The sequence below is a fragment of the Chelonoidis abingdonii genome, chromosome 24, assembly GCF_003597395.2.
Source record: "Chelonoidis abingdonii isolate Lonesome George chromosome 24, CheloAbing_2.0, whole genome shotgun sequence".
In the NCBI taxonomy this organism is placed as follows: Eukaryota; Metazoa; Chordata; order Testudines; family Testudinidae; genus Chelonoidis; species Chelonoidis abingdonii.
Window position 1 is genome coordinate 12543224 of NC_133792.1, and position 20638 is coordinate 12563861.

At 46.5% G+C, this 20638-nt stretch overlaps 1 protein-coding gene across 1 annotated transcript in view; it reads left to right on the plus strand.

Moving 5' to 3' along the window:
* The window catches only part of COL27A1 (collagen type XXVII alpha 1 chain), a 214215-nt gene that overhangs the window by 132324 nt on the left and 61253 nt on the right, over positions 1-20638 (plus strand). The window contains exons 28-33 of the mRNA XM_075060695.1: positions 1545-1598; positions 13330-13383; positions 16109-16153; positions 16336-16380; positions 16613-16666; positions 18074-18127. Coding sequence (XP_074916796.1) covers positions 1545-1598; positions 13330-13383; positions 16109-16153; positions 16336-16380; positions 16613-16666; positions 18074-18127 — 306 coding nt within the window. The remainder of the gene's footprint in view (positions 1-1544; positions 1599-13329; positions 13384-16108; positions 16154-16335; positions 16381-16612; positions 16667-18073; positions 18128-20638) is intronic.

Genomic DNA, 20638 nt, shown 5'->3' on the forward strand with positions numbered 1-20638 from the left:
AAACCTGTCTTTAGATGTGTGTCCCTAGGACTGAAATTAAAGAGCTGCCCCCGGGTTATCAGAAGGGTCAACCTGCAGCATTGAGGGTAGGGCCTAGGAAATCACACAGCGTAAACCAGAGGGGCAGTGCAGGCCATACAGCCAACTCAACAGCCCCCCTGCAGTTAGAGGATACGATGGCTCAAGGTAGCTCTCAGCAGCATGCTGCTCACTGGTCCTCTGAGCAGCGCTGCACTTGCCATGACAGCAGTGTCTGCATTGTGGGTGGGACATTGGCTATCCCTTTAGCCAGCAGACCATGCACCTTTGAGCAACAATGCCCAGGTCAGTGCATTAGCCAGGTTTACTTCCTTGTGTTCTCCTGAGCACTGCAGGCAGTCCTGCCTGGCTGCATCTGTGTGGGGGATTGAAGGAGAAAGAAGTCCATATGTTCTGCCTCTTCTTCATCTGTCACAAGAGGGCAGGATCTACAATAACCTCCTAGCAAAGAGCTGCCAATTGCGGAGAGGTCTGATTGTGGTGCCCTTAGTGACACAGGGTTGCATGTGACATCACAAGTAGCACCATGGTAACCAATGGAGCAGCTTGTAGAGTAAGGTGCTACTCAGCAGAAGGGCAGCACAGTCTTGCCCGATGGAAACAGCATGCGTCTCCGGAGTCCTTGGAGTGAGATTCGCTGCATTGGTGCATCCTGAGGCAGGTAGCTCTATAACCTCCTCCAATAACTTGTTTTCCTTCTGGAAAATATCCAGCAGGTTCATCCAGATGAAATGTTTTTTCCAAACAGGCGATTTTGTTTCTTAAATTGAAGTCCTATTTAGGTAAGCCAATTTCCCAGCAAAGCCAGGAAATAAAATCAAATTATCTCCTCATATTAAAGCCATACTTACTAACACCACTGCTGCAGCTCATTTCACCTCCAAACAATCTTTTATTTACTTTTTAAGCAAAACCCATGGCATTTATTTATTTCATTGTTTGTTCTCAGCAGCAAACATTTCTAAAGGCCAAAGCAGCTCAGTGAGCCTCAGCAGAATTGGTGATGGGCTAACCCTACAAGGGATCAGTAACAGAGGTACAGCTAAGAGACAGGAAAACGTCCTCAATTGCGACCCATCCAGGCTTGTAAATTCCTCACCATCCCCCACTTCTGGTTCTTCTCATGCTTTAATACACAGGCTCAGTAATAAGTTACAAAGTTACAATGTCCGCCATTTCCCTGAAAAGATTTAGCTCTTTGGAATTTTAAGTGGGGAACTCATTCTCCAGTGGAATGTTACTCCATGCAAAGGATTTCTTTTTCCTACATTGTTTGGGATGGGCAAGGACTTCTGGAGTAGGACTTTACAAATCCCAACAGAGTATACCATTTTAATTTGTGGCAATGATCAGAAAAGGGACCCCTTTTCTGCAGATGTGCAGCTGACACATCTGCTCTTTGTGTGTCACGGTCATCTTCTCATCCAGCAGCTACTTTTGTTGTTGTTGTTTGGTTCCTGTGTGTTCTTATTTTGTCTTCAATTTGTTTCCTTTTCTTGTTGTAGGGCCCTGCTGGAGTCCGGGGACCCCCAGGTATAAGGGGAGCAAAAGGCCGTCGGGTAAGCAGTTACTAACTTAGTAACGATTCTTACAACTCTCTGCTCTAACCTTTTGATGTAGAAATTTAGGTGGCTAGTTCCTTGGAATAAAGACAACTAAGGGCTGGAGATGGGATCAGGATGGTGGGATGTTGCTCTTGATGGTGAGTTACGGAGTGTTGAGGAGGAAAGCGGCTGTTACATCAGTGAGATAGGTTTCTTAAAGAAGAGGTGAATGCAAGTAAAATATATAAAGAGCTCTGTTAGCCTAGAGGTCAGTGGCTTGGCATGGCATTTCCGAGGAAGCCAAGAACCTAAAATGTGCTCATCATGTTTTCATGCTAGCTACAGTGCCACATAGGGATGATGGGCACAGCTGGTGAAGATGTGGGTCGAGTCCAGTAATGCAGGATTTCAGCAAGGGATAAAAGCTGTAGCTAAAAGACCAGAGACACTGCCTTCATTTTCCTGGGGGGTTGGGGAGGAAGAGCTGAGAGGGGCAGTGTGTAGTGATTTAACTGAAGGATGATAAAGATTGTCTCAGTATGCTGTCATGACTGCAGGCACTTAACTCCAGCTGTGAAATTAGTTGCCACAAAATATTACCAAAGTACAGAGCACCAGCAAGGCGGAAAAATAGAGACTCGGGCAGAGTAACAATAAGGCAAGTGCATTTTGTGCTTTCCAGATTCCTTCCATTTTAGTCTACTTGGTTTAGTCTCACTCGTTAGCTAGGTTCTGCAGTGGTGGTGAGGAAGATGCGTTTGGAGTCAGGCTCTAATTGGAGTATAAGTTCTTTGGGGCTGGATCTATGACTTACCATGTTCTTGGACACAACGGGTCCCAATTCTGATCGCGACCTTTACATGGTACCACAATACAAAGGGAGACGTGAATTCCTATTCTCGCTTTGGATAGCCGTCACCTGGGAGTTGAGACTGGCTAGTGATATAAAATAGCATCACTTGTTGTAGCAGAAATACATATTACGTAGCATAAATATTTCTGAAAGCTCCATATACCAGTTAGGAAATTAGAACTTGCTCTTCCTGCTCATGTTGAATGAAAGCCAGTTCAGGCTTAGATTGATTTTCCTTGTCCAGTTGATGTGTTCAAAACATTAGTGGTGAGTGATTGGATGCGTTTTTTGTTGAAGACCCCAAGAACATAATACATCACATCATTGTAAGGTCTTCTTTCCAAGGATCTTAAAAGGTTTGTTTTCATATATTTCAGTCTAGGTCTGGAGTAACCCTAAATTATACTTCCTCCACACAGCCCACACTCCTATGCCATTCTCTATAGCAATGCCTGCTTGGAGAATGTGGGACAGCAAGCACTCATGTGTGTTTTCCTATGCCATAGCTAATCTGTTCCCCAGGCAGCTGGGATGGGGTAGAATGAAATGGGATCACCTGATTAGAAAGTTTTATAACCACAGGGCTATGTCACCTTGAATTGTTTTAAGTTTTAAAAGCACTGCTAGAAGGACATCAAATAATGCCCCACCCAGCAGATATAACATGATGATTAATTTTTTGTCTTTGGCTGGGAAAACTAGCTTCCTTTTCCCCTGCCCTTGCATTAAGGCAGGGCTGGCTTTAGCAAGTGCAGGGCCCAATTCCTGGGGGCGGCGCTCCCAGTCTTCGCCAGCACTTCGGATTGCCAGCTGGGAGAGCGGGGCCACGGAGCTGCCACACTCCGGCCGAAGTTCCGGCCGGGGCCGCAGGGCTCGCTGCACTCCAGCTGGGGCCGTGGGGCGTGCCGCACTCTGGCTGGTGCTCTGGCTAGGGGAGTGGGGCTGCCAAAGGCCCCAGCAGAGCTGCCAGCTGCCAGGGTGAGTTTTAAAAAAAAAAAAAGGCCCCTAAGGCGCGGGACCCTCTTAGGCGATGGGGCCCGATTCCGCGGAATCGGGCGAATCGACCTAAAGCCAGCCCTGCATTAAGGGAAGCCCTAGTGTTGTAATTCCTGCACTCTTCCTCTCTGAAGAGTTCTCTCGGGAGCTGGGAAGTCTCTGTGTTACATGGTGTGAATTAATGGGATTGGTCAGCAAATCCGTGAGCATGACTAATGAGGAACTGAAGACATGGATTCCAAGGAAAGTTGTGAATGAATCTGGGAATTACCTCAATGAAAGACTACAGAGCAGATCTGAATGAACAATGACATGTGAATGAGCCCCACCCTGCCGCCTGCACAGGCTCCACAGATATTCCTTGGAGAACATCAAAGAGTCTCGTTGGGGTGTAAATCTTCAGTGCCCTGATCCATATAAGGGCAGAAAAGGGATCCAAGTGCCTGCCTCTCTCTCTCTCTCTCAGCTTCCAATTCTGGAACGCCAACCCCATTGCATGGAGCCAAGTCAGTTCTTTCAGCAGCCAGCTGTGTGCAACTGTGCTACTTGGCTCTTTGTTTGCATAAGGCTCAGACTCACACAGGATTTCGTTAAGGTTCTTACGTTCTAGCTGGACTAGAGGAATCACGCCACTGGGAGAAAAAACCACCAGCTTTTACCTTCTCTGCTGCCCTGATGCTGTCAGAGCTGAATAAGGGGATATTTATCATCTTACAGGGTGAAACACCATTTTTTAAGCAAGTGGAACAAGAGTGGCTAATGGATTATTTACTGTTTAAAATGTCCAGTGGGAGGTTTTTCCTGCTGTGGAGGAAGAGAAGGATTCTAGAATGGATTCAGCTTTTAAAAGGGCTGGACTTGCTTGGGGAATAAGCTGTGGAGTGGATGAGACCTTGTCTTCATGCCCAAGCCGCTGTGTTAATATATTAAATGATTGTCTTGGAAGGAAGACCGAGGGCAGGAAACCATTGCTCTATTAGAGTGGGAACGACCCCTTTCTAAAGGTGAAACTAACCCCAGTGGTGTTAGAGGCCACCTTGCTGGAGCTAGACAAGGAGGAAGTAAGGGAGTATCAGTCTCTCTGGTGCGATACAACAGGAAGACAGTTAACTTCTGCAAATGCATTACCACTAGCGCTCTCCCTTCCCAGAATGCTGTACTATATGTTATAGAAATTTCGTTTGGCATCATTGGGCTGCATTTCCTCTCCAGATGTCAAACCCAGCAGCTCCCAGACCAGTTGGTTTCTCCTTTATGTTTCTGCGTTCGGGAATTCCACTCGTGCCTGAGGAAACCCAGACTTCAGACCACATCAAAGTACCAAGGACTAACAATGACAACACAGCCCTGCCGAAAGTCACTCTAAACCAGGGAGTGCTGGTGGAGGGAGATGGGGAGCCAGTATCAAGTGAAGAAGCTGTGTTAATGTCTTGATCTCTAGTACAGGCCCTTGTAGCAGTACTTCTGTATCAGCTAGATGTCAGATGATTAGGGTGCTGCATTTGGAGCCAGTGTCTGCTGGTGCTCTGCAGCTAACTTAACTACTCACACCCTTCACTGATCTTTCCTTTCAAACCAGTTCTTTAGTAGCATATAGGTTGTTATATTTATTTTATGGACAATACCTAAATAATCTGATAGAGATTAAATCAATGGGAGTTGTCATTCTATAGGACTTTACCACAAGAGCTGATTGTTCTCACAGCTCTCTTGTCTCTGAAATGTTCTGCTTTGCACATGCCTGTCTCTGTCTCTTGATTGCTTAATATTCATTATTTGCTTAGTGCCATTCATGCTCTTGGTTTCTCTTAGTTTTGGAGGACTGAGAAATGATCCCCCAGAATGCAATTTCAAACGCTGCCCTTCGCGGCATGCTCCATATTAGAATTCACAGCAGAGATGTAATTCAATTCAGAATGGAAACATTAATGCAACTCTCTGCCAGATGTTTGTGGATTGTGCTGATCCGTGTTTGGATACCTCGTTAAAGTAATTGCACTTTTGAAGACAACATAAGTAGCAAATATGGTTTGGATTGTAAAGAACAATGGAGGCTTTTGGGATCTGTATTTAAGTTGTTATAGCTATTGTGCTGTTGACATAAAAATACTGATTGTCAAAAAGAGAACCTTTAAAAATCATAACTTTCTTCTTCTTAGTATGAGAGAGGGCTGTTGTTCCCTCCAATTTACTTTTAGCCATCAAATTGATGTTGTACAAGCATCCACAAATGCAGTTTTTTCTCTCTTCTCTTCCTTTTGGCCCCAATGCAGAAAAATACACAAACACATGCTGACCTTTAAAATGTGCTTAAGACCATCCCTATAAAGTATAACATTTACACACATGCTTAAAGTTAAGTCAATGGGGATAAGCACATGCTTACAATTTAGTGTTTAGAGGAATTAGGATTTAAATTTTAGGAAGACTGGGATAGCTGACTTCTCCTCCCTTCACCCCCCACTCCAGATTAGAAAGCAAGGCAAGACTTGTTTTCCTCTGAAATATTCAGGAGGGTTCTCTGATTGGTTGGAAGGCAGGCAGGCACTAAGTGGTGAATGGTAAGATGGCTAGTGGATAACCTAGCTGACGATCTGATGGTTGAGATTGTTCCAGTTGGCTAATGGGATTTGTTGCTTATGTAAACTAACTCTCTAGGCCAACATTTCCAAACTCAGGCACCTAAATAAAAGTACTTGCTATGCCAAGGTGCTGAGCACCCTTGACCCTGGCTAAAGTCAGTGGGGAGCTGCAGTGCTCAGAACTTGTGAACAGACAACTTTCACTTCAGTGCCTCACTTTGAAAACCTTAGCGCTGAACTAAATCTGTCACCTTTTAATAGCTTCTTTTTCTCCAGATCCATATTGCTCAAAACTTCATCTTCTGAACTGAGGCCTTAAGTCTGTGACCTGCAAGGTCTAGTGCTTACAGAATGACTCTGGCCAAGCTTAAAAAATGAAGTCAGCCATGCTGGAAATGTCAAAGCAAACATTAAATCAAGAGGGACCTGCAATGGTTATTTACTTTTCATTGCTCTCCATGCCATCCGTGCCACATCCAGGAACCTCATGGGCAATCCCCATGCTAACAAATCATCAGAGCAGACACCATGTGATAAATTCAAGAGCAAGTTCCTGCCAATCAGCTCCTCACAGCAGGAGTGTGCCTGGCTTCATCACTCTATCCATGAACTCAGCTCAAACCTTGATTGAGAATCTGCACAGGAGGGTTAATATCTACTGAAGCTGTGACTTTACAGCATGCTCTGTAAAGCTCCAGATGAAATCCATCTGTCAAACTTCTCATCCTGGCCTGTTCTCCCAGCCCAGTTGCCAGTCATCAATCCAGGAACGTTACTCCTTTAACTCAGAGCCACAGTGTGCTGCCTAGAAGTAACTCGTAAGAGCTTCAGTCTTTAAAAGTCCAGAAGTAGACCTTACAGGATGTATCTGTATCTCCCAGCTATGCCAGCCAGTGTCAACAAGTCCCCTGGATTAAACAATACATAGCTAAAACCAGCGAAGATCTAGATATGCTGCATGCTTCAGAACTCCTTGCTGTATCTTGCTGATACTTGGATAACTAGACCAATATCTGTCTAACCCTGGTAATTTGCAACATGAGGTATTTAAACTTGGGTCCTAAAATCATTCCTTTGCTCCTGGGCTTGCAGGGGTGAGTACCTGGCCAATAGAAGGCAGAACAGCATCTTACTTTGCTCTCCAGTGACCTTTTAGCCGACTGAAAGACCATCATTAAAAGATGCTGGAATACGGTATATTCAACCTCCCTTGGGAAAAGGACAGTCACACCATTTTAAGGCCTTTGAAGTGGCAACAGCAAGGATTGAAGGAGGACAGGGCAATCTCCTAAATTTTTCTGCAAAAATGAGAAATATCTGAACTCCCATGTCCCACCTCTTAACTGCACTGGACTATTCCTTGTAAATGTCTGAAAGTTTGTGTAATTCGCTGTGGAAATGTTCTGCTTCCATGTTCCGTTTGGAGATCCCCTGCTTACACTGGGATTCTCTAACACCAGTATTACACACTAGATTAATAGCTGAAGACTCAGAGTTTATAAATCATTTGACCATGAGGTGGGTGCATCCATGTCCAGTTTCACTGATGGAGGTCATTAACTCATCCAGTGGCACAGACTGTTCTCAGGGTCTGTTCTGTTCAGGTTCTTATGCCATATCCATCACCTTGCTCTAGCTCTCTCTCATTTGGCTGAATTAGAAATATGTGGAACAAGGGAAAAGAGGCTTTGCATTTTGAGAAGGCGACTGCTGTTTCTGAGCTCCTCTGGCATACATAGCTGTTCTTCAGAAACTTGATGGTGGAAGGTAGCTCTGCTTCCTCCTTCATCTCCCAAACACTTTTATTGACTGGTTTGTTTGGAAAGAAGGCCAAGGCCATCCTCTACTACTTGGAAAGTACAAGGGCTGGAGAGCAGATAAATTAAAATTCAAGATTTCTTAGATCTACTCAAACTCACCACATTGAGGCATAATTCATCACCCCCAGAACTCAACCAGAAAAATTGTCCCTCAGGCAGCAATGTAGAAGATGTATGTATTGTGAAATATCTCCCTGTTCAAGACAAATTTAAGTACATGGAATAAGAGGCAGGAATCCCCCCAGTGTTTGTGTGACTCTCTCTCCATTGGTATATCAAAGTTTGATGGCCTCTCCCTCTGGATGTAAGTTGTCTGCACTTTCCCTCCACTGGAAAAGAAAAATGTAGCTCTCTTGTTGAAACACCGTGCTGGGCAGTAAGTTCTATTCAGATGGAATGTTGTCCGCTGACGGCATTATCTGTAGCTCTGACTGATATAAACTAGAGATACAAAGTTTAGATCCAAAATTCCTCTATATTCAGATGCTAGGGCGGTTTGCATCTGGGCTTTGAGTCCTTATTAGCAGTATCATAATTTTGTTTAGTCTCAATCTGAAGCTCTCAGAGGTAGTACTGCCTGAGGCAATGTGCTTGCCAACATTAGCAGTAGCAACCCAGCACAGAGGACAGTAAGCAATAAAGGCTATGTTTACAAATCGGCTAATGATTATATGTGCGGAATGGGACTCGAGAGAACATTTTCTAAAGGGCCTAAGTGATGTGATGTTTTTCAAAATGATTTCGGCGCTCTGGGCTGCGCAGTTGTATTTTGCAGGCTTTACTTAAACATTTAGTCAGTCCAGGTCTGGGATCCATGACCCCAAAGCAAACGTCAGTTAAAACGGCTAAGTTTCACCTGCTTCTGCATGTAAATATGTGACCCTAAAATGTATCGTACTATTCCAGTTCATAGCAACACACCTTCCACCGCTGGGCCTACGTAACCAAAAGGGCCAGAAGTAAAATTTGTTGATTTAAATAGAGAGGAAGATTGGCCTTGTGGCTGATGCACCTGAGTGGGACACAGGGAGATCTGGTTTGAATTCCTGGCTCTACCACATACTTCCAGTGTGACCTTGGTCACATGCTTAAAGTCAAGTATGTTCTTAAGTGCTTTGTTGTATCAGGGTCTATAATTCTCTCTGCCTCCAATTTCCCATCTGTAAAACGTAGGTAATTCTGCTTTTACCTTCCTATTTTCCTCTCTTGTGTATTTAAACTATAAGTTCTTCAGAGGTTGTACTGTTTGTACAGCATCTAGCGCGAAGGGGTTTATTAGCTGAAGAGTCTAGGTCCTGATTGGTCATGTGTCCTAAATGAAAACATAGCTGCTGCAGGAAACTTCACAACCCCCAGAAGACAACTATGCAGCCTGTCTAGTGCATTGTAATGAAGCCTCTGATCATTGCTGCCTGCTGGCATTCCAGTTTCCTGTAGATCCTCCAGGGTTTCCCTCACTTGTCTGTAACTGGCATTGTCGGTAAAAGGGAGTTTCAAAGATTTAACTAATTGGCTAAATGTAGCCTTTCCTGTCAGGGTGAATTAGGGAAACCTCTTAGTCTGGGCAAGATGGAGCTTTCGTGGTCTGTTCCTTAATGCAGGGGCAGTTTAACCTTTTTAGGTCAGGTACTGATGAAATGTTTAGTGATGGATTAACCAGGTGCCTGCTGTGAGGGAGATGGCCCTGTTGTTCTCCTGGGGTGCTGGTGACAGAGCACTGCTGGGAAGAAACTAAGATACTCCAAACAGTGCTGCAGCCATGCAAGTACTGGCAGGCTGCATTGCTGGGGTCCAGGCTTCACTGCCAGAGCTGCAGTGCTGTGAGAAGGCATGCTGGAGCTAGCAGGGGGCTCCATCCATTTCAGTGACCGCTCCCACAAGTACAATGCCAGGTGACTGGAAAAGGATGCAGGGGGCAGGGTGGATTACCACAAGAGATCTGAGAGACCTGTTTGTCTCTGAGGAGAGACTGGCCTTATAACTGTATGGAACAGCTGGATGGGCAAATGTGTCTGCCAGTGACATGAACTCCTTGGGAGTGGCCTAAATGCTCTGCCCAACTCAGTTCTGGTTCTAGTCTGTCTTTCTGCGCAGTTTATAGGGGGAAAGGGACTTGTGGAGAGAGAAGATCATAGTCCTAGGAAGACAAGAAGCTCGTTCCGACTTTGTGAGCATAGTGCTGAGCCTGACTGTCACGGAAAGTCATTGGGGCCAAGAATTTAATAAGACTCAAAGACAGATTGGACATTTATATGGATAACAGGAATGGCCAGAGTTGTCATAACTACTGGGACATCAGGATGAGACCTAATGTGAGGGGAGGGTCAGATTATCCCACATCTGCTACTGCACTATCTCTTCTTGCACCTTTCTCTGAAGCAGCTGGGACTGGCCATTGTGGGGGAGAGGAGACTGGATTACATGGACCTCTGGTCTGATCCATTCTGGCAATTTCTATGTTCCTATCAGGGTGAAGGCAATTCTAGGGTGTTGATCATGGTGATAAATTGCAAATAACTCCCCAAGGGCGACACATCTCCATCTGCCCGCCTGTCTCTTTCGGTGATCATCATGTCCCTTCAGAGCAGAGAAGATGCCTGCCCCTCTGTAGGTCTGAGTATCTAGGAGCTCCCTCCCATACACCCATCCAAGCTGAGTAATGTTCCTTTCCTTCACTGTGGCAACTTGTTCTCTTTTCAACATCCATCCCCCTCCATCCAGCAGAGCAATGTGGCTCTCGGTCTGGGATCCAAACACCTCCACAGTGCCAAGGGGTTCATTTCCCTCCTGATGTTATTTTTTCTCTGTTTGTGCTTGTTTCTCTAGGGAATTCCGACAGGACAGTGATGGATGGATGTGTGAAGTCAGGAGTTTGGGGAGGGGGATTCTCAGCCTAACAGGGGGATGGATTATTGTTTCCAGGCAGCCCAGAGAAGGCAAAAAAACTCACTTTACAGAGCTGGACAGTTTGACTTAAAGCACAAGCTGCCTGACTGCTTGTCTCTTTGTCACCCATTTCCCCAAGTGAAGTACAAATACTGCACTATTCCATGATCCAGAACAGTTCAACAAGCAGAGGCGGGCTAAGCAAAAGGAATCCAGTGACAGGTTTGCCATTACACCCAAGGAGGCTTTGGTGACCCTTTCTATGCATGGACTTGTATGCTGTCAGTCTAAGGGTATGTCTACACTTTGAGTTGGAGGTGTCATTTCCAGGTTAGGGAGATGTCTGACCCCTAGCTTAGATCAAGATAGTGCACTGAAAGTAGCAGCGTGGGCAGTGGTTGTGCTGTTCCCATTTGATGCACAGTGACTGTCTGTTCTAGCGAACAGATTGAGCATGCTTTAAGCTGCGTTTTACGGGCATGCACTGGGGTTATTTGGTTATTCGGTCTCTGATCTGTTCAGCATCACTGAGTTTGCCAAACACAGTAGAAATTTTTGCATTATTTTATATTGACAGTGTTTGCTGTAATAATTTGGCTGTGTTTCCTATACATCTTCTGGTGTTACACTGCCTCTCTTTGTGAGTCTCTCTCTTCTGCTGTCACACTATAGTCGCTTTGCTAACATATTGGCCCCTGTTGTTATATTTGGCTCTCTTTGAATCTCGATTAAGCAAATTGGCTCCTATTTTCTCTATTTCCACTTTGGCCTGCTGTCTGAATTCCTTTCACCATAACATACACACCACAAAGCAGCGTTGGAATTATTTATACTGCAGTAGTGCTTAGAGGTCCAGTCACGATCAAGGCTCCATTGTGGACATGATAAACATTCATGTAGTCTCTCAATCTGTCTTTTTATTCCTACCTGCCACCTATTGTGTGTCAGTGTCACAGAACTTACTTTTGGACTAGGATAGGGATGGGGGTAGGGGAAGAGTTCCACTGAGATCAGCTTCCTCGCTACTCCAGGAATTTTCTGCTATTCACGAATGATGCTTTTCTGCTATACCCCTGAAGAATAAGCATATCTCTTTAGTCTTGAGCATGACTTCCAGTAGGATACCTGTCACATGGCTGTTCGTGTATAGATTCTCAGCTAACCATATTCAGCCTCCTCATATGTTTGAACATCTATAGATGCATGTAGCTGGATTCCTCCCCTTGCACCTGGCCTGTTACTCATACATATGCACACCTTGAAAGGTTTCCGTGTACAATTGGACCTGACAGGTTTCATAAAAACACACTTAAGAAAAAATGGCTGGCCATCTGACCACACATGTACAACTGGTCATGCTACACGCCCCTACCCATTTCACATATACATGACTACCTGGTTTTGTTCATAGCTCATTCAGTTCCCTAAGCAACAGGGAACTATAATAAAATGCCTAAAAGACCTATCATCAATGAGAAGATAACCCATGGCACTTTATTAAATATGTCCAATTCCAAGTTGCCTTTGTGCATCTGTTTGGGCTCACATGGTGCATCTTGTAGCTTTGATGTCTTGACTTCAACAGCAACATGGCCATGGATGTGAATAACAGGGAGTGGTGTGCAAAGAGTTCAAACTGTATCATGTAGGGCACAATGGGAGAGCTTGACTCTTCAGAAGGAAGAACCATGATGTCAATAAATTCACAATTCAGGGTCTGTGCCAGCAAGATCACCATCACCATTAAGGTCTGAAAATGAAGCAGTTCCTGACCTCCGGCCTGTCTGTCTTCTCTGGCTCTCATTTTGGGCTTAAGGTTGGCTAGACAGAAATAAAAATAACATAAATGCACTGCCCAGTACATGATGAGAAAAGAAATAAATTGGCGGGAGAGAGGAGAACAAAACTAAAAAGTGGCTCCATTGAGCCTGGGAATCAGCTGAAACCTGTCTAAGCAAGACCTGTGGCTAAAGAGAGAACTTTTCTAATGGGCTTTAGGTGTTCTGAAGATAGGGTTGCTGTTGCTTTGCTTTTGGGTGAGCCTTCTACCCTGCATGCAGTAGGATGAATCCTGCAGCGAGAAGCCCTATAACAGGAGCTGAACCTTGACTCTAAGATGAATGTTAGAAACAGCATAACAAGCCCTAGCTTTAAGCCCTTGAGAATCACAGCCATTCTGTACATACCCACCTTCCTAAGCATTCATCTGGTTGTCGAGTGCCAGCATCCCAAGGGTTAAGAGCAAGAGGAGAATTAAATATAGCTATGGACAGAGAAACCACCATACCCACCAACAGGCAGGGCTCCCCCCCACCCATCTCCTTTTCTATGTTACTGAAGCTACTCAAGGCAGAGAGGATGGATCCAATGGATCAGGCAGGTGAAGGGTACAGGAAATGTAGCTGTTTGGTTTTTTTGGAGCAAGCCCAAGAGCTCAGCCCCCTGAGCATGCAAAATGTGCACTGGGGAGGTGGGAGAGGTCTGGCTGCACAGTGGAAGCTGGGATCACACCCAACCTCCAGTAGACAACTCAGTGTTAGCAGCACAAGGGGGACACCTGCTGTTCACATTTGCTGTGTAACTCTCTTCTCTCTCTCTTGGTCCCACAGGGTGCCAGAGGTCCTGATGGACCACTGGGGGAGCCAGGGTCAAGAGGTGTTAAGGTAAGTTCTAACAGGAGTGCCAGTTCTGACACGCATGCTATGAGGTTCCCCTCTAGGCCCTAGAAAAATCAGGAAGTCTCCCACCACCATCGCCTCCTTGCTGCCTCTAGCCCATCATGGTGCTGGGTGTATCTTCAACTCAGTGTTAAATAGCTCTAACTCCTTCATCACCAAGCATAGAATCCAGCCGGGGCCAGTTAGCCCAGCCAGCATTCCTCTGTGCAGAGCAGAGCCCAGCTGCCAAGAACCAACACTCACTCACATCAAGACTCCTTAAAAGCAACCAGCAGGATTTTGTATGGCACCAGCCGTCCCCCAGCACACAATCACCTAGCTTCCCTGAGTCATGTTCCTACCACATGGCTCTGCTCAGTAGGAGTGTGACAAACTGGAAATGTTCTTAATGTTTTCTTTAAGTGCTCTGGGGGTGCCTGTGATGCAGCAGGGAGAGGGAAGTATTGACCTGAGAAGGTTGCAGGGGAGTTTTGCCAGGACTGCCTGCATTGGGGATGGGAGACTTTCCTTAAAACCAGCTACCTGAGCATGTAACATGAGAACCAGGAGGGGGGTTGGAGCCAGGTGACACCTTTGCCCAGGAAATGGACAAAGGCTGAGGGAGGAGCCACGGGGAGGCTGGGTGAGACGGCTAGTTTGTTTGGAGCTGGCTGGGAAAATGGAGGAGAGCCCAGATGGGGCTCGAGCTTCCCAATGGGGCTCTGGCCTCTCTGGGCCCCCCCTCAAGATGGACCTAACTAATGGAGTCTTGTCGTCTGTACCTGCAAGACCTGTCTTGGACTGTGTTGCTGTCGCCTAAATAAACTTTCTGTCTTAGGCCAGATCTACACTACGAGATTAAATCGATTTTAGATACGCAATTTCAGCTACGAGAATAGCGTAGCTGAAATCGAATATCTAAAATCGATTTACTCACCTGTCTTCAGCCCCGGCATCGATCCGGCGCGGCTCGCTGTGTCGAATCCGAAGGTCCGGTCATCTAGCTGGAGTTCCGGAATCGATCTAAGCACGCTCTGGGATCGAGATATCGCGTCCAGACCAGACGCGATATTTCGATCCCCGAGCAATCGATTTTAACGCGCCGATCCGGCGTGTAGTCTAGACGTGGCCTTACTGGCTGGCTGAGTCTCATGGTGAGTCGCAGGAAATTGGGGGTGCAGGGCCTTGTCTCCCCCACACTCCATGACAGGGAGACAAGTGGAAATGTCTATTCCCTGGTCTCCCAAAAGCTTTCCATTTGGGGAGAAGGGTGGGGATCCGAGGGCAGAATGCTGTCTAAACTCAGCCAGGAGTCATTCGTTTGGTAGAAATACAGTTCCAAAGATATTAAAGGTTTCAGCTGTTTGGTTAAAGTGAAGAGGGGCTGGAAGGTAGCTCAGGGCTTGTTTACACACACAGTTGTGCCCCTTTACACCAGTTGCACCTCCCACCCCCAGCATGCACACAGCTTTTGCAGTATATAGGTGCTTATACCAGTATAGCTTATTCCCCATATGGGAAAGGTAATAAGCTATACCAGCATCAGACACATTTAAACCAGTATAACTGAGCCTACGCTATAGAGGTTATGCTAATTTAACTATATTGGTAAAAAAAAAATAATCACACCTTTTAACTGAAACAGTTACACCAGTACAAAACTTGTGTGTAGATCTGGTCGTACCATCACCACTCCCTTAAGGGCTCTGACTGCACATTTCTGCTGCCCACACACGCACATAGTAAGTCAAAGATATGTGGTGTTTGCCACTTTTACGAAGTGTGTCTCCCTGCAGTGTGGTATGATCAGAGCAGAGACATTAATGGAACAGAAATCCCCCCTGCATCCTGGTGTGAAGGGGGTCTGGCAAATGGCCTCCTGGAATAGACCTGCCCCTCATTAAGTCTGGTTAAGAGAATATCCAAGCCAGATGCTGATAAAGGACCTTCTTTTGAGGCAAGGGTGCTGAGAAAGAGAATGATGGATGGTACAGCAGCTCCCAGTCTGGGTGTTTCCTTTTGGAATTTGGATGGCAGCCTAGCCAGGAGGCTAATCCAGCAGAACAGGAGGCTAGTCCAACTGAGCATTGAAATAGTGGCTGACGTTTCAGTTCTCTGTCATGCCTCCTTTTCTCCCAATCATTCTTCTACCTTCATAAGACTTCTCCTGCATCCATGTCCTCCCATCCCCTGGCTCAGAGGCTCCCTTCTCAGGCAGAGCAGCAATTAGCAAAGGAAATAATGTGCTGCTGTCTCTTACCTGAGCCGGTGTTTTTATGTGCTATTGAGGCTCTTCCACCCCTGAATGCTTAGCACACAGCATGAAGCACCTTTGGAGTCCAAGTGCCACCTGGCCTACCTATCAATGTGTGGCTAATGCCCTCCTCCTTCTCCACTCAAAATGACATAGAGTTAGATGGAGAAACTCCCCCATTATGAACAGGATAAGTGGGGAGTCCAGGGTCATTGGGATTTCTAAGAGCAGGCAAGAAAAAAATTGGATTATGCTCCAAGTTCTTCAGCGGATGGGACTATTCCCCCATGGGAAGGGGACTTTAGGACACTAGCTAGCCCCTTTAAATGCTGACAGAGAACCGGAAGCAAATGATTGACCCTTCCCTGGGGGATTCCAAGAGCAAGAAAGTTGGGGCATCAGGAAGAGTTAGCCAGTCAAGAGTCTCCACTGCCCAGTTCATGCTGATGCCAACGTCTTTCTCTTTTTCATTAACAGGGCCTTCAGGGGGAGCCAGGCAAACCAGGGCCCGACGGGCAGCAGGTACGTCCACTGTGAGAGCTGGTGCTGGATGCCAAGCTGGCACTGTACCAAACATTACAAGTGTGTATACTCACGCGTGCGTGGCCCCAGTAAAATACAGCTTTGATTGACTTTCCTGGCCAAAGCAACAGGGAGTTTCAGCACGTTCCCAACCTCTAATTACTGTAACCTTCTGTTTACAGGGGAAGATGGGAGAGACTGGGGAGACAGGACCACGTGGCTTCCCAGTAAGTGCCAGCCACCTTCTGTTCCGTTTTATAGCCTAAGTTTTAATGAAGGTTATAAGTTTTTTTTGATTCCTGCTCAGAAGGAGAAACCTGGACAATGTCTCACAGTTCAGCCTCAGAGCCACCTCTGTGTTCCTTTTTATAAAGTGTTTACAAGGTGAATGTGACATGCTGGGAGGTGTGAAAGGTGGTGATGGGACAGAGCTGACCTTGGTGGTTTTTGTTATCCTAGGGTATTCAAGGACCTTCCGGACCCCAAGGAGGCAAAGGGGCTCCAGGTGACCCGGCAAGTGTCTTCTCATTCCCTCTTCATCCGTCCCTTTCTCTTTCCCCTCATTTCCTCCTCTGTCTGGCTTCGCGCGCGCGCAAACACTCCTCCATTCCCATCCCTGCCTCCCCTGCTGAGTCCAGCTTAATCAGAGCCACACTTGCATAGGGTTAAAGGAGGACCTGGGAAGGTTGGAGGAAGGGCATGATCAGACCCTACAGAGGCAGAAGGGAGGCACTTGATGAGATTCAGCAGCAAGAAGGTAGAACAGAGACCGGAGTTGACTCTGGCAGGTAGGGTAGAAGAAGGGGCAAGTCTGGATTTGGGGGAGGAGAGGGGGTCTGGATTATATTAAAGAGGGGAAAATTAGAAAAGAGACTGGACCTGACTCTGACAGAGAATTGAAGGAGAAACCAAGAGAGAGTCTGGCAGGGAAGGTGGAAGAAAGGTCAGAATGGAGGTTTGGAAGAGGTACTGGAAAGGAAAGATGATTTTTGTGGTCAAGGCATTGCACTGGGACTCAGGAGACCTGCATTCAGTTCTTCACTCCATCACAGACTCCCTGGGTGAACCTGGGCAGCACCTCAGTTCCCAACCTGTGTTACCCATGATGGTAATACTTCCTTTTTGCCACCCTTTCTCTGTCTAGGCTATTTAGACTGTATGCTCTTTAGGGCCAGAATGTCTAGGTCTAGCACGTAGCACAATAGGGCCCTGACCTTGGAGGCAGTAGATGCTACTGTAATGATGATAGTAATTAGGCCAGATGCTTGCAAGGAGGGTGGAGGAGCTAACTGTCTTAAGACTGAAGGAGGTTCCATGTTAGGCTGCTCAGAAAGGCCACGGTTAGACACTCCTGAGCCTGTTAGAGGATGATCCCAGACTGGGAGGATGGACTGGATCGTGTTACGTTACTGGCAGGGGTGGAGGGAGTCAATTGGGAACCATAAGAAAATGGCAGGAACAGAGTCCAGTTCTGACTCCATCTAGGATGGAGGGGTTGAAGTAGGGTCAGGTCAGACAGATAGAATAGAAGGGGGCTGTGACTGATGAGGGTTAGACTGTGGTGACTGAAGGAGGGGGACATGCTGCAGGCTCTGAGAGTGTAGGAGTGGGGGTGGGCTCGGGCTGTGTCAAGGCGTACTAGAGAAGGAAATTATTCAGACACGCTAAGGTTGCCAACTAATTTCAGTTCAGCTTCAACACAGCAGCACCCCCACCTTCCCCCCAGCCACCCAGACACAGGGAGGTTTCTGACCCTTTGCTTGCTGCTGTTCAAGCACTTTGAGCTGCCCATTTCTGATCTTTTGACCTCCTCTCCCATGCCTGTGTAGTTCCCATATGATGTGGGAGGGCATTAAGGAGTGAATTGTTCTTCAGAATTGACAATGTAGCACGAAAGAGCCCTGTGTGTCTGTCTTGCAGGGACCTCAGGGACCACAGGGGCCAGCTGGACCTTTAGGAGAAATGGGACATAAGGTAGAGTATGATCTTTGCTTTCGTCTCTGTAGTACACCCCTCTTCTGCCCTATTCCCTCCCTCACTCACCTAGACCTGCACAGCTGAGCGAGGGGCAGTCTGGCTTGGTCTGGCTTCAGAAACTCTTGAGGGAAAAGGACAATGGAGGTTTCTGTGTCTTACGAGTTTTAATGTCGGCATTAAGAGTGCAAGAGAAAAGTTACAAATATAGACCCCATCTACAATCCAGACAGAGCCATACTGGGCTGAACCAGGTTCTGACCTGGTAACAGATGATGCAGTTCAACACATCCACACACCACCATTTATCCCTGCATCAGGGTTTGTCAACCTACCAATATCTTCCATCCTACAGATCCTAGAGCATTCTAGGAAAATCTAGGCAGCTAACCCACAGAGCCTCACCTTGGCACCAATAGTTAAGCATTTTTCCCCAGGATGCAATGCGTTTTGGCCTGGCCTCCTGCCCAGAGACCTGGGAGGCAGGAGGTTGGCTAACCCTGTTACACAGATGGGCAGTCTCACCTACACAGCAGAAGGACCATTTTAAAGCTGACTGGACTCTGAGAATTGTCACAACCCCATTCACAAGCAGGGTCAAACCTGGTACCCATCCATGCTTTAGGAACCACAGTGCAGAGCCTCAAAGGCATTTATGCGTCTAACTCCCATTGAAATAAGTGGAAGTTGGGCACCTAACTCCCTTTGAGTATCCAGGCCCATATTTTAACTCTGTTGTGTTTAGAAAAATCCATGTTACAAACTCAGTAAAAATCTGTCATGAAGAAGGCCTCAAGTCTCTTTCCCGCCTACCCTCAGTTGCTACTGTCTCTGGCTGGCAATCATATTATTCAGCTCAGTCTTGATATATTCTGATTGTCAAACCCAGTCTCGCCACTGTCCAGGTGAGTGGGTGGAAGAAATGCCTTTGCTTTAGTACCCCATGCTTTTTGCATCACTGTTACCATTAGGCAAAAGTGACACTTTGCAACAAAATGAAAGGAATAGTTACTGATTTTCTGTGCCCAGGTTTAGGAGCACAGGAGGGCAGAAGCTTACTTAATAGAGTTTCCTCTAACCCTCCGAGCCCCTGGAGACTCTCCTTCAATTCTTACCATCACAGCCAATCACCACAGACTAGGTCACCCACTTTTAGCTCCTTTCAGTGTGTCTTGAGATGGTAATATAATCAAGATGTTCACTTGGTCTCAAAAGTAGCAGCTAACGTACCTTTTAATACAACCCACTGCAAAATTTGAGTCGTGAGATTTTCCAGTCTCTTGCCTGCTAGACTGGATGGAGTGAGCGCTCGGTGGTAAACCACAACTACACTAGGGATCTGGAAAGTTGGTAGGCTGCTACTGAGCTGCCCTGGGCCTTGCTTGTTCTGAAAGCGCAGAGCTCCATATGTTGGGCTCGTGGAGGAGATACAGCCTTTCTCTTGCACTGGAACCATTGGAAAAACCCAGGCAGTATTTCTGCTTTCACTGGAACTTGCTTTTTCTCATGCATGACTTGCCCAATTGTTCCAAAACCTAACAGGCACCCACTCACCGCTCCCTCCAGTTCGGAAAGCTGGAAACCTCCGAGAGCTCCTGCAATTACGGGCTCTTGTTTCCTTTATTCCTAGCTGCAGAGAAGAGGGAGATTGTGGTATGTGGTCTGGAAAGCTAATACAATAAATAAATAAAAACCCCTTCAAACCCAGCAAGACCAGCTTTGCTGTGTCACCTTTGGTCTTATTTAACGGAGTCCCACTGCCTACGCTGGCAGGAAATCAATGCAAAAAATACAGTGATTAAAGTTACCCTTTCCCTTAATCTCAGGTACCAGTGGGTGCTTTGTGCAATTGACCAGCCTAATACCTAGAGTAAGGGGCTAGACACATCCTGAAAGGGTCATGGGGATAGAGCACAAGGACAAGTGGTCTCTCATGTACCCCACTCCACCCTTACTCTTCATCGCTTTCCAGTGAAACCGTTTAATCTTTCAAGGCTCACTGGGAGAAGCTGGTTCAATTGTACCCTCACACTCAATAAGGGGCCTATTATCCTGTCCCCCAGCTCCTTTGTTTCATCTAATACAGTTTTTTAAATGTACAATTTAATGATAGCGGTGAAGTTCCGATCCGGATCCAACCTTTATGCAAGGTCTGGGGTGTTCAGCCCATCACAGAGGCAGAGAAAAAGGGGTGGATGCAAAGGTCAGATCTGAATTTATGCAAAATTATTCAAGGGAGTTTGGACCTAGTATTCCAGCTCAGCCCACCTGTAGTACACAGCTGCTGTTTTTAATTCCCTGTCCTCCACGAGCTAGCTGCCCATGGGTGTCCTCATGATACAGATGTGAATGGCACTTTATGGATAAATAGGAGACCCGATCCCTGCACCCTAGACTTTAGGCTTTGTCCACATATACAAGTTGTGCCACTTGTATAGTTAAAGTGGCACAACACCTCCCCTCACCAGTGTGGATGCAGCTGTCCCAGTATAAATGTGCTTATACTGGACT